The sequence below is a fragment of the Malania oleifera genome, chromosome 1 (genome assembly GCF_029873635.1).
Source record: "Malania oleifera isolate guangnan ecotype guangnan chromosome 1, ASM2987363v1, whole genome shotgun sequence".
Lineage (NCBI taxonomy): Eukaryota > Viridiplantae > Streptophyta > Magnoliopsida > Santalales > Ximeniaceae > Malania > Malania oleifera.
Window position 1 is genome coordinate 152,552,015 of NC_080417.1, and position 13,328 is coordinate 152,565,342.

The 13,328-nt window shown below is 38.6% G+C and overlaps 2 protein-coding genes across 11 annotated transcripts in view; one reads left to right on the top strand and one right to left on the bottom strand.

The window, feature by feature from the left end:
- The first annotated feature begins 387 nt into the window (after positions 1-387).
- The window catches only part of LOC131162145 (vacuolar protein 8), a 62,074-nt gene continuing 49,133 nt past the window's right edge, over positions 388-13,328 (top strand). For 5 of the 10 annotated variants that reach the window (XR_009138690.1, XR_009138693.1, XR_009138687.1 and 2 more), the window contains exon 1: positions 528-653. The gene's annotated coding sequence lies outside the window, so the exon portion shown is untranslated. Of the gene's footprint in view, positions 654-13,328 lie in introns of all 10 variants that reach the window. The other 5 variants (XR_009138697.1, XR_009138698.1, XR_009138696.1 and 2 more) reach the window with 2 other exon arrangements.
- LOC131149898 (uncharacterized mitochondrial protein AtMg00860-like) lies at positions 12,327-12,975 on the bottom strand. Its single transcript, XM_058100692.1, has 3 exons — positions 12,871-12,975; positions 12,697-12,750; positions 12,327-12,539 (listed from the first exon to the last, which is right to left on the bottom strand). Exons 1-3 carry the CDS (start codon positions 12,973-12,975, stop codon positions 12,327-12,329), a joined length of 372 nt encoding a protein of 123 aa, XP_057956675.1.

Below are 13,328 nucleotides of genomic sequence, written 5' to 3' on the forward strand. Positions count from 1 at the left end.
TAGTTATTTATTTATATACTTGATTAATCAAATTTAATGAGTAAATTAAATAAAAATAGAAAAAAAATTAGAAATATTTATAATTTATTTATGTTTTAACCATATATTTTCTAATAATAATAACTAAATATATATTATATAATGTTTAATAAATTTAATAGTTAAATATTCCATCACCCCTTTCAGTCATGGATTTATAGATTTATCATGGAACAAAATGATGTTATTTTGTTGGTTATTTATTTTATTATTAGAAAGGTAAATTTTTTAACCTAATTTTTAAAATACTTAAAATATTCAGATTTTACAAATTATTTTTAATTGAAATATTAAAAAATCATGGAGATAAATTATTTTCAAATGTTACTAAATTATTTTCAAATGTTCAAATAATCCATTATCATCATTCATATTTCAAATTTAAAACTTGTCGTAATATTGAAAATCTAATTACGAAAAATACATCATTCCATTGTTTTCGGCGGAAGTAAAATAGGCGCCGTTTCCTGCCCCGTGTTCGAGTTTGCGAGTCCAGAGTCTCCGAGGCGACACACCAAGTAAGTAAAAATTCTCACGCTGCAAATTTGTTTCCTGAGATTTTTCCAATCAATCTTCGTAATCGCGATTCTGAAGTAACCTAATGAAATTTACAGGTGCCGTATATGTTTTAGCTTGATTATATGTTTTATATTTCTATTGTTATCTCAGAGTTTGTTGGTTTTCCTCTATAGAAATTATTTGATTTGCTGTAGTTCAAATAAATTCTCACAGCCGGTGACTGTTTTCTCCTCTCTCTGTATTTTATTTTCTTTTGTGCTTTATTTCTAAGAGGTACAAGCTATTGTTCCTTGAGGATGTTTGATCTTTCTCACATTGACTGAAACTACAAAATTAGTTGCAAGTTTTGTATACTTCCATCCCGAACTGTACATTTATTTATTGTGTTTTTAAGTTTAATTGATCTCTGTGTCGTTTCTGAGTAAGGAAAAGGAGAAATTATAACATAAATAATATATTGGTGTTACAATAATCTTTTTTCTTTAAAAAACAAGATGGTCATCTTATGCTTTTGATTTGTGCTGTCACTGAGCGCATTTAACATTTCAATGGACATTTCATACGATGCATAAACATTGTTGCTGATTGAATCCTTGTTATGAACTTATGATTGCTTTATTAAGAAGCAATGAGAATGAGATAGGAAAGTGTAGCAAATACAATAAACAGAGCATGCTGCCCATCCATATACAGTGTAATCGGCCAGGGATTGGCTCAGGGATACCAAATATGTTGGGACAGGAAGGAGGATTGGAGATTGATTTGAGAACTTAAGGTCCCTTGGAAGTTTAAGACTTTCTTCTGATTTGCTTATCTGGGGAGAATGCATTCAAATGACATGTGTGCAAAAAAATGATTTGAAATTCAAGCATATTTGCTAGCTGTAGGGAGGAAATAGAAGATGCCATGCAGGTTATGTGGAAGCAGCAAGCTTTCCTTAAGAGATTGGTGTAAGGGGGTTTATTTGATCAATCAAGGCGGTATGTTTACCTGTCCAGTAAGGCTGTAACTGTAAAGGATTGATTGAAGTATAATGTTGTGGTGACAAAGGTTTTGCTTTTGTGAAAGAGGACAATCTTGGATTCTTAACGACTCACTTGTAGATGTGGAAGTTTAGGAATGAGAAATTCATGTCCTTATTCAGGGCAACATCATGTCATTCATATCCAATTCAGTTTGTTGTTCAATGGATGATTGTGAGAAGATAGTTGAGAGAGAGAAGCATTTCTTTCATCATCATAGGGAGAGTCTGGTAACGTGGAATTATGTGCTAGAAGGATTGAGCAAAATCAATGTGGATGGTAGATCTTTCAAAATCCATGCACAGCAGGTTTTGGAGGGCTAATTTTGAATGATGGAGGACTTTGGCAAGTGGGTTTTTTGTGCTCAATTCGGGTTTCTGCTAACATGGTGGTGAAGCTCATGGGAATATGATATAGTCAAGAGCTACGTAGGAATAAAGGGATTTATGAAATTTGACTCTATTAAATCCAATTAGCTGGTTTTGAATTCTAACTTGTATCCTTTGTAGGCCTTGATTGAAGACATTTGGCTCTCGAATCTAGACACTTCAGTGCAGTAGTACAAAAAGTTTATGAAGAAGGTAATTAAAGTGCTAGCCTAGGCTAAGATTGGGTTTGATGCAACTTCAACGAGTAAAAATTTCGGATCAATTGTCTAATCAACTAGGCATTAGATTGTGATTGATTTGACTCAAGTTCATTTTGCCAGAGTTATGTTTGCTCCTTAGTTTTTTTTTTTTTTAAATATATAATATATATATTTTAAGAACAACAAAAACAACCACCAAACCTTAAGCCTGAGTAGGTGGAGTTGGCTACATGAACCCTTTTCTTCCAATTTACACGATAGCGAGCAATTTCCTTTGATTAAGGGCTATTAAATATTTATTTACTATCTCATTCCATGTTGTTTTAGGTCTATCCCTATTTTTTCCTATTGCCATTACTAGTAACTAGCTCACTCCTTCTCATTAGTGCGCTATGTGGCCTACGTTGTAGATACCCAAGATGCCCCTCCCTTATCTTATTTTGAATATATTCATTTTTTAGTTTATGTTTTAACAAACATATCTCCACATTCTCTCATTTCGGCAACTTTTACTTTTTTAGATATGTTGTTTGTTAGTTGCCCAACATTTAGCTGCTCATCATTTTGACCCATATAACATAGCTAGTCTTATTACAGTCTTATAAAATTTTCTTTTTAGTTTTAGGGGTAATCTGTGATCATACAACATGTCTGGAGCATTTCTCCATTTTGCCCAACCTTGCATATAGTTTCTAAAAACTTGTCATGAGAGATTGGAAATTTAAAATTTCCATGCAAATAGGAATAATGAATGATTTGCCAAATTTGATAGATTTTCAATTTTAGAATGGGGGCCTTTTCATTGCTAAAATATTCTCCACCATTTCTTTCCAAACACGGTTAAAAATCAGTGAAGTTTACTAGTCCAACTTTTAAAGGAACTTGTGGGTAGGAAAGTTTAAGTTGTCCATTTCGACAAGGAAAAATAATTGAGTAGTTGTACCAAATGAGATAGATTTTCAATTTTTTAAAAGAAGGGTCTAATTTCAAATGTGTTATGCTTGTAAACATTCTTCTAAGGCTTAGGTATTTTAATTTTTGATAGCCATGCAGACATTGATGTTGAGGTGGGCGGTGCAGATTTTTTAGGCTAAGACCTTATATTTGTGGACTATGCTACTAGCCTACTTGATCACTTGGTGTCACGGGCCTAACACTTCACATCTTGTTAAGGGCCTTGTGGCACTAGTTATAGCATTCTTACTTAGCTAGTTAGCCAAAAGTATATTGCAATTTCACCACATGAACAAATTTCAACCATTATATACAAATTCAAGCGGAAGCAATAAGAGTGAAAGTAGACAAGAGTCATGTGGGCAATGCAATTCATTATTAACACCTATGAAGGTAATGTGTGTTTAGTGTGGGAAACAAGTGGGCTAAACAAGTTTTCAAAAGCTAGTGAGTTTTACAATGAGTTCATCCCTCCCCTAAAGAGTTTTCTATGCTATTTTATCTCTGACATTAGAAAACATCAAATTGACTGAGGAGTCATACTCCTATTTTACACTAAGGCATTTTCTTACTTAAAGAATAAAACTTGCACTACCATTTACATGATAGTTACCCATCTTATGTACACAAGACAAGCGTTCGCAAGCAAGCATAATGCCTCGTACAAGCTTAACTCATAACATTCTCTACTCTTCCACTTTGTCCACGAACAGTTCCATGTCTTTTGCTAACATCTAGCTGATTTCTTCATCTCCAAGTCTTTATACTTCACTAAAAACTTGTGTTGCTTCTTCTTTGATAATGTGAACTCTCTATATGCAAGGATGACTTCAACTCTTTTGTTAGGTGGCGATGTCTCTAATGGTGCTCTACTTGACCGACTTTTTCTTGGATCTTTAGTGTCGTGGATGAATGGCTGGAGGTAGTTGAAGTGAAACACAAAATGCAACTTCATCCAAGCTAGAGGATCAACCTTGTAAGAGACCTTCCTAGCTTTAGCCAATATAGGGATTGGTCTTTCATATTTGCGAAGCAGTCTCCTATCCTGACCTTGTAGTAACTTGATTTGTTTTGGATAGAGATTAACAAGCATCAAGTCACCCACATTGAAGTGCAATGGTCTTCTCCCTTGATCAACCAACTTCTTCATAAGCTTTCTTAGGGTAGCTTAGGTGACCTCATTATTCTATCTCCATTTTTTGGTGAAAATGTATGCTCCAAACTCTTCCTCTGCATAAATCCTCCACCGTGTGGAGTAAAGGTGACTGCTAACTTGTTATAAGCTCAAAAGGACTCTTGTTGGCTGTTAACTCTTTTGAGTGCTGAAATAGAACTGAGTCACATTGAGTAGCTGCACCCAGTTTTTCTAATTCATGGTGACAAAATGGCGCAAGTACTCTTCTAGCAGCTCATTAAATCTCTTTGTCTTATCCATTGATTTTTGGGTGGTAGATCAAAGAGGTCACAAGCTGTGAATCGGGGATTTTGAAAAGTTTTGTCCATAAGTTTTATGTGAATCTTGTGTCTTAGTCCATGACGATATCTTGGGGAACACCCCAATATTTCACCACTGTACTTCAAAAATTTGTCTATAACCACGAACATAGACTGTGCATCCCCAACTTTGGGTAGGTTGGTGATGAAGCCAAGTGAGATACTCTCCTATGATTGTGGGTAATTAAAGAGGCTCCAATAGCCCTGTAATCTTCTTCCGCTTGACCTTATCTTACTGGCAGGTTAGACAATTTTGGGTATACTCAACCACCTCATCACACATGTGTGGCCATTAGTAACCTTTGCTTCAACAGTGCCAAAGTGCGGTGCCATCCTTGGTAGTCTATGCACATGGTGTCATGACATTCTTACAAAGTGTCTTTATTAGCACTCTTGCTTAACTAGTCAACGAAAAGTATACCGCGGTTTCACCGCATGAACAAATTCTCAACCATCTAATACAAAGTTACGAGGAAGCTGTTAATGAGCTTGAAAGTAGACGAGACATGTTGTAAACTGTGAAGCAATGCAGTTCATTATTAACCCCATTATAGGCAATGTATATTCCTAGCAAGCTAAAAGCTAGTGAGTTTTACAATGATTGATGAACACTCACCCTCCTTTAAAGATCTGTCTACACTATTCTAACTCTAAGACTAGGAAATATCAAATTGATTGAGGAGTCATGCCTCCCATCCCATTCTACGCTAAAACATTTCCTTACTCAAAGAGTAAAACCTCGACTACTATTTACATGATAGTTACTCACGCCATGTACACAAGACAAATGGTCACAAGGAAGCATAATGCCTTGAACAAACTTGGCTCGTGGCATGTGGCAATACCATGGCATGTGGTTTTAGTAAGCTATATGCCAAGGCAACGGTTAAAGATGGCCCGCCATAGGCTGTCTTGCAGGATTTAGATGGTTTATATACTATGTTACCATGGAGGGAGCACATAATAGTTTATGTTTGATTTCATGCTCGACATAATTAGAGATGGGCATGGTTGGGGCAATGGTCTATGCAGTTTGGGTTGTTGACTACTGACTCTTGACTGTTTGGGGGGTGTCAACTGTATAATTTGACATGTTGCGTGCATGAACACAAGAGAATCCCTTGTCTAATAAAAAATTTAGGGTCTGGAAGTGTTTGCTTTGTAAGTTGTTTGGCTTATGGGCATGTTATACTGTTCCTACACTTGCTAGACACCGACAAGTTTGATTGTGGGAGATTGGCTGAACCAAGTTGGACTTGGTGTCATCACAAAAATTTGTTGGAAACTTGACCCTATGACGCCCACATGCTATTGTGCACTTGGAGGTAGGGCTGTTCAAATAACCAATAACTTGCCCACCCAATCAACTTGACCCAAATTGCATTGTTCCTCCCAATTATTCTGGAAAGAGGAGCGTGGGTATGTTTTTAAAAATAATTATTAATTGATGTGTTTGGTTGGTTGGCAGGTTTGGGCTTCAAATATGTGTTCAATGATTTTTTATTTTATTTTAAATTTAGTTTGATAACAACCAAACCTCGCTTAAGTCCTAACCAACTCTACTAAGCAACTCTAGTTTTATGGGGTTCACTGGCTAAAGTTGGTTGGATAATGCTTTGGATCATGTGAATTGGAAAAAACGGATTCATGTAGCTGATCCCACCTAGTGGGACTTAAGGCTTGTTGTTGTTGTTGCTGTTGTTGTACTGGCTAAAGTTGGTTTTGGATTTACAGAAAACTTAATATTGGGATCTCCATTTTTCTATATATATTTTAGCCAATAAAATTTCCTATATAATCTCAGTTGGTTCTATCTAACATGTTTGGTTTTGATTGCTTGACTAATGTTATGTCAATAGAGCACTCAAGCGTGTTAACCATATTTCACTTTTCATTTTTTAAAAATATAATTTTTTTAACATGTAAAACTGCAAATTTGTGCCTAAATGCAGAAGTTACCTAAACGACTATGAAGAGAATGGGCTTTGGTTGATGACGGGTTATTGGTTTTAGGAATGTCTAAATCCCCAACCTGTTCAGATAGATTGTTTGTAAATATTGTAGTGCTTCTTCTCTTCTTTCAGAGGAAAAAAGATTAATTGTTGGCTTTGTATTGCTGGCAATTGACTTAACAAATTAGCAGTTTATTGTTCAAATTGTTGGAGATTGGATTGAAATTTGAAATTCAATCTCTCTCTGTGGCAATGACAAGCTATTGGATTGAAATTTGAAATTCAACCTCTCTCTGTGGCAATGACAAGCTATCATCTTGGCAGAGCGATCACGGTTAATAAAAATAATTATTTACTTTTAAAATTTTAAAGTGAAAAATTTTAAAAGTACGGTAAGGCTGCACACAATATGATGATGCTCCCCCTACCTTCACAAAGCAGGGAGGCTTGTGGCCCGGGGATTCCCCTTTTTTTACTTTAAAAATTTTGAAGTGTATTTTTAGAGTCATTCCTCATGCCCGGCCTTTGCAGCTGAGATAACTGTAGCACAATGTTGTGACTATGTTAGAGAGATTCCTATTTCATGCCCATTATGCCAAAGATTGTATAATCTCGTTTTCTGAACAAGAAAACCTCGAAGTTTGATCCTAGTTGAGTGTTTCCAAAACCCATTCAACCAAAATGTGTCTATTAAAGCTTGATGTACATTGTTGGCCCACAACCTAATTGCTTAAGCTTTTAGGTGAATTGGTAATCTAACATGGTATTGGAGTTGGTTACAAAGCTTGTTGCCTGTGTTTATTGTGTGGTGTTTAAAAAATTATTATATTCCTTGTAACGAGTGTTGTGATGGGGATCGACATTCGTTGCCCATGTCATTTTTGGACATTATGACATGTGGATGGCCTCCAGATGTCCACATTTCTTTTGCAGATGTTACGACACGTGGACGACCTCCGCAAGTTCACATTTCCTTTGCCGACATGTTAACACATGGAAGACCTCCGGATGCCCCTTTTGTTCGTTGCTTCGTAGAAACTTATGGAGTATCTAGAAGATGTTCCAGTGTGAGAAAGACCCTAGCAAAGATGCGAAAGCAAGTTCGGGATCAAGACCCCTTGTGGCCCCACATGGTTTTGTGGGCCTCACGTGGTTCCATATTGGGCCCCACTGCTGGGCCTCCCCTTTGACATAATTTCAGATTTTAAGTTGTAATAATTATTGAGTCAACTTAGCTTGCAAGTGTGCTAAGTATTTAATAAGTCTAGTTAAGTTGAGCAATTAATGTGTTAGAAGTTGTGCGCATTTAATATGTCTTGAGTGGGTGACTATTTATTATGTCTAGTAAGTTGGTGTCTTTATTATTTGTGTCTCCTATGCTTGTATGGGAATTGTTAGTGTCCCCCATGCTAGGTAATCTTGTCTCCCCTTGCTAGCTATATATATACCCCTTCATTGTAAGAACTATGTAGAGAGAAAAAATTTGAATATTGAATAGAATTCCTTTTGTTGAAGCTTTTTTAACTTTGTCCAATCTTACGATTGTGTGGTGTGAGGCTACGACGTTCTCTCCGGAGATCAAGTGGTGAGAGACCACTATCTATCCATCACCAAAATACCCCTCCCACATGGCCACTTCACCTCCATTGCATTGCTGCGTTCGTTGGTATTTCAAAGCTTGTACGAAAAACCTAAGGTGTGGACTACTTGTGTTGAAAGGCATCAACACCACCCAAACAACACCCACACAGCCACATCACAGCATACACCCCTCGGCTATCTATCTTTCACTCCATTGCTGCATTAGTCTTGGTAATTTGAAGCTTGATCCGAGGACCTACGGTGTGATCCAGCTGCGTGTTGGGCACGTCTAGCATCCATTGAAACTCTTGGTAAATCAGTATCGTTTGACACTTTACTAAATCTTGTTAAGCCCCATCTGCCAATTTCTGAAATTCATATTTGATAAGGCCTTGCATCCATAGGACTTCAATATGTCAGCGTGATAGATTGAAATCAATTGTGGCATATTGCTGTGACTAAACTCCGAATGTATCTTGAAATATTGAAGTAACATCCTTGCTGCATCTAACTTAATACCTTTGTGAAAGAACCAATTGGGACTAAATTTTGGACAGCATCATACACCCTTTCAAAATTTCCTAACATGTGAAATGTCCTTTGATTTATTGTGTTTATGCTTGTTAATCTAATTCTTAATTTAAAGTGTTTCGAATGTACATGCTTGTGAGGGTTGAACCGTAGGACATAGGTTGATCCATCCTGTCCTATATCATGTTATCTATCGTATGTTTACCTCTTCATGTGCCGTTGCCCGTCATGCTGCAAATGTGGGGGAGTGTTAGAGCTTGATATGCATTGTTGGCCCACAACCTAACAGCTTAAGCTTTCAGGTAAAGTGGTGAAGATATTCTTAGTGAGTTGCCTGTATTGGTGTAGGAGCATGCCACAATCAGTTGTTTTATACTCTATCGTGTTGTTATGCAATTAGAAATTAAAATAGATAATTGCGAGTGCAATCTTTGCTGTGGATGTGGAGTTTTCACCTCAGGGAGATCACACACCTGATTAATGGATTCTTCAATCCATCTAAGTAATTTATTCAAAGCAGGTGATGTAACGCCCTGGTCCCAACTTACGGCCTTGGTGTTACTGTAGTGACGTCTGTGTACCTGATATATTTCTCAACAGATATACGCAGCGGAAAACATAAACATCCATCAAATTATTATCAGAGTTCTAACTGCCTGATAGATACATGCACCTATTCCAACATTCATATACAATATTGTATGATACTTGACGCATTTTACAAGTTCTGAAAACCTGTAACATAACCTACAAAATCAAGCTCGTGGAGACGCTCACTCAAAAACAGATGGCCACCCTGCCCCAGTCCTTGCTAATCTCAACCTCAATAAGGACTTGAAAAGACAATTTGTATGATAGGGTGAGAGACCTCTCAGTAAGGGACGGTTAAGCTAATAACAGTATGTGGCCAGCGTGCCTTAAGTGTTTGACAAAAACATAAACATATATAATCATCGTTTCCGTAATTGTAAAATACGTAGCCCATTTTCATCATATGAACAGCCACATAGTATATAACAACAATTACATAAATGTACAGATATGCAGAGTAGGACACGCCCTCAAACTCTATACCATGTATAAATCCCCACAATCGGGGTTGACCGCCCTTACTGTCTCAATATAGCTTGGGTACGCGATCAAGAGGCAAACTCACACTAAGACTGCCCCTACTGTCTTAATACAGCCCGGGTACATATAGATCAAAAGTATGGTGCCATCTCTGGCAACGAATCCGTGCCTAAACTATCAGTCCTCAGGATTCCTAAAGCAATTTGTGCAATTTAAGCAATTTAAACACTCTTTTGAAATCATTTCACAAAACACATCATTACGTGAAATACAGCCCGTAGCCATCAAATAAACTTCTTGCATTTTTACAACAGTTCTAGTATTTCACAACATCAACACTTGCCACACAGTTTTCCACATTTGCAAACAACCCAAAAGTAAATATAAACAGTTAATATCACAGTACGGGTTTTAAACAATGAAAACAACATTTCCAACCGGTGAAAAGGTCCAAAATGACAAGTACAATATTCTAAAATTTGACCGGTTGGTTTTAAAAGTAAAACCGGTATACAGAATCGAGACCCGAAAACCCTAAAACCACCGTAACTCGATATCTAAAAATTATTTCCACATTTCAATCGATTCATATTGTATAAATCACTGTATTAACATAACCCCTTACCTGCGTGTGAATTAGGGTTTGAAACAACCCGGAACTCAAGCCCTAGCTTTTCGAACTCCGAACCTAAACGGTTCAAGACAACGGCACGAAAACTCCGAAACCTAATACTTGAAGAACATCACTTCAATATAATCTCGTATACTACAGATCTATCGGAACCAAAAGCAAAAATCGACCCTTACCTCGATTTTCGGGAGAAACTCAGAAATCTCCGAAATGAAATTTTGATTTATAGAACCTGTAGAGATTCCTTCCCTGATCCACGTTGCGACGTCGGATCGTCGATTTTGGCAACACACGACACGGAAATCTTAGAGAGAGAGAGAGTGGAGTTCGTGTCTAGAGAGAGAGAGAGAGAGAGAGAGAGAGAGAGAATGAGAGTTTATAAAGAAAAACCTAACTTAGCCTTTAGGTAATCAAAATAAATATCTCCTCCAAGATATTTATATATAAATATCTCAAAATATCTCCTTTCAAAATATCTTCTCCAAAATATCTCTTTATTTATTTATTATATATATATATATATTTAATCGGGTTACTACAATCTCCCCTCCTTATATAATTTCGTCCTCGAAATTTGCTAACTGTTCCCATCACATCGTACGAACTCTAACTGCTCTATCTCTAGGAAGAGCCGGCGGCCACCCACATAGCAGACCTGTCCCAAATTTATTACCTACCCTCACTTATGGCGAAAGAATACTGTGGTTACATACAATAGTCTCGGAAGCTCACATTACAAATACAAACTCTCCCAGAGACAATCCACATACCCTTACCATAAGCAAAAAGGGATACACTCACATATTTACATTACCTATCTAACTCTGAACATCTCTGAATAGTTGAGGATACTTCTGACGTATCTCGGCCTTTAATTCCCAAGAAGCCTCCTCAACCGCGTGGTTACGCCATAGCATCTTTACCGATGGTATCTCCTTGGTACGCAACTTCTGTACTTTCTGATCCACAATCTGAACCGGTACCTCTCCATAAGCTAGCGCTTCACTGATCTCTAAGGACTCATAACTAATCACGTGCAACGGATCTGGCACATACTTCCTCAGCACCAACACGTGAAACACATCATGCACCCTAGATAAGGTCGGGGGTAAGGCTACTCGATAAGCAATTGGACCTATTATCTCTAGGATCTCGAACGGCCCAATGTACTGGGGACTCAACTTGCCCTTCCTCCCGAACCTCATCACTCCTTTTATAGGAGCAACTCTCAGAAATACCATATCTCCGATATCAAATTTTAGTTCCCGTCGGCGAGTATCGGCATAACTCTTCTTCCGACTCTAAGCTGATCTAATCCTTTCTTTGATAAGCTCGACCTTCGCAGAGGTCTGCTGAACCAACTCCGGTCCCAAAATATGCTGCTCTCCTACCTTATCCCAGTACAATGGAGTTCGGCACCGACGACTATATAAGGCTCATATGGTGCCATCTCAATACTGGCCTGGTAGCTGTTGTTATAAGCAAATTTTACGACCGGTAGATACCGGATCCAACTGTTACCGAAATCCAACACGCATGCCCACAGCATATCCTCCAAAATCTGAATCGTCCTTTTAGACTGCCCATCCGTTTGCTGGTGAAACGACGTGTTGAACGTGAGCTATGACCCCAAGGCATCCTACAACCCCTTCCAGAACCGAGAAGTGAAACGTGGGTCTCGATTTGAAACGAGAGACACCGGGACGCCATGGAGCCGTACTACCTCCTGTATGTAACTTTGCTAGCTCCAAATCATGCGTAGGGTAATTCTTTTTGTACTCCTTGAGCTGATGAGAAGCGTAAGCAACTACTTTACCCTGTTGCATCAAAACACAATCTAGTCCCTTCAGGGACGCGTCATTGTAGATCACGAAACAACCATCCACTGGAGCCGTGACCAAGTGCCGCTTCAACTCTTGGAAACTCTGCTCGCAGTCTTCAGTTCACGCAAACCTGCTACCTTTCCTGGTAAGCTGCGTCAAAGGGCCCGACAGCTTAGAAAAGCCCTCAACGAACCGGCGATAATACCCAGCCAGACCCAAGAAACTATGAACCTTTTGCATGTTCCTTGGTCTTGTCCAGTCAACAACCACTTCAACTTTACCTGGGTCAACTGAAATCCCCTCCTTGGACACCACGTGCCCTAGAAATGCAACCTGCTCAAGCCAGAATTCGCATTTCTTGAATTTAGCGAATAGTTCCTTCTCTCTAAGTACCTGAAGGACTACTCTAAGATGAGCATCATGCTCTACTGGGCTCTTCGAATACACCAAGATGTCATTGATGAACACCACCACGAATTTATCCAGGTACTCGTGGAACACCCTGTTCATCAAGTCCATGAATGTTGCAGGTGCATTTGTCAAACTAAACAGCATAACCAAAAACTCGTAATGGCCATACCGAGTTCGGAAAGCAGTCTTCAACATCCTTTGCTTTTATTTTCAGCTGGTGATACCCAGACTGTAGATCGATCTTCGAAAAGACCTGAGTGCCTTGCAACTGGTAAAACAAGTCGTCAATCCAAGGCAACGGATATCTGTTCTTCATGATCACCTTATTGATCTCCCGGTAATCGATGCACATCCTCATCGACCCGTACTTTTTCACAAACAACACAGGCGCATCCCAGGGTGACACGCTCGACCTGATGAACCCCTGTCCAAAAGTTCCTACAACTACTCCTTTAGCTCTTTCAACTCAGCCGGAGCCATCTTGTAAGGCGCATTGGAGATTGGTGCTGTCCTCGGTGCTAACTCACTAGCAAGCTCCACTTCCTTGTCTGGAGGCAACCCTGGCAAGTCTTCAGGAAAGACATCGGAGAACTCCCTTATCACCGGGATATCCTCCAACTTTAATCCCTCCTTATATGACTCTTTCACACTCGCCAGGTATCCCTGACAACCCTCCAGAAGCAGCTGTCTCGCCTGCATAGCCGAGAGGAT

Excerpts from the sequence above, each read along its gene's own strand:
- LOC131149898 (XM_058100692.1), bottom strand. The coding sequence starts at position 12,975 with ATGAGGATGTGCATCGATTACCGGGAGATCAATAAGGTGATCATGAAG. Across the intron at positions 12,751-12,870 it reads ACCAGTTGCAAGGCACTCAG|TTTGACAAATGCACCTGCAA; the intron begins GTCTTTTCGAAG and ends TATGCTGTTTAG. Across the intron at positions 12,540-12,696 it reads ATGAACAGGGTGTTCCACGA|GTTGCATTTCTAGGGCACGT; the intron begins GTACCTGGATAA and ends TGGCTTGAGCAG.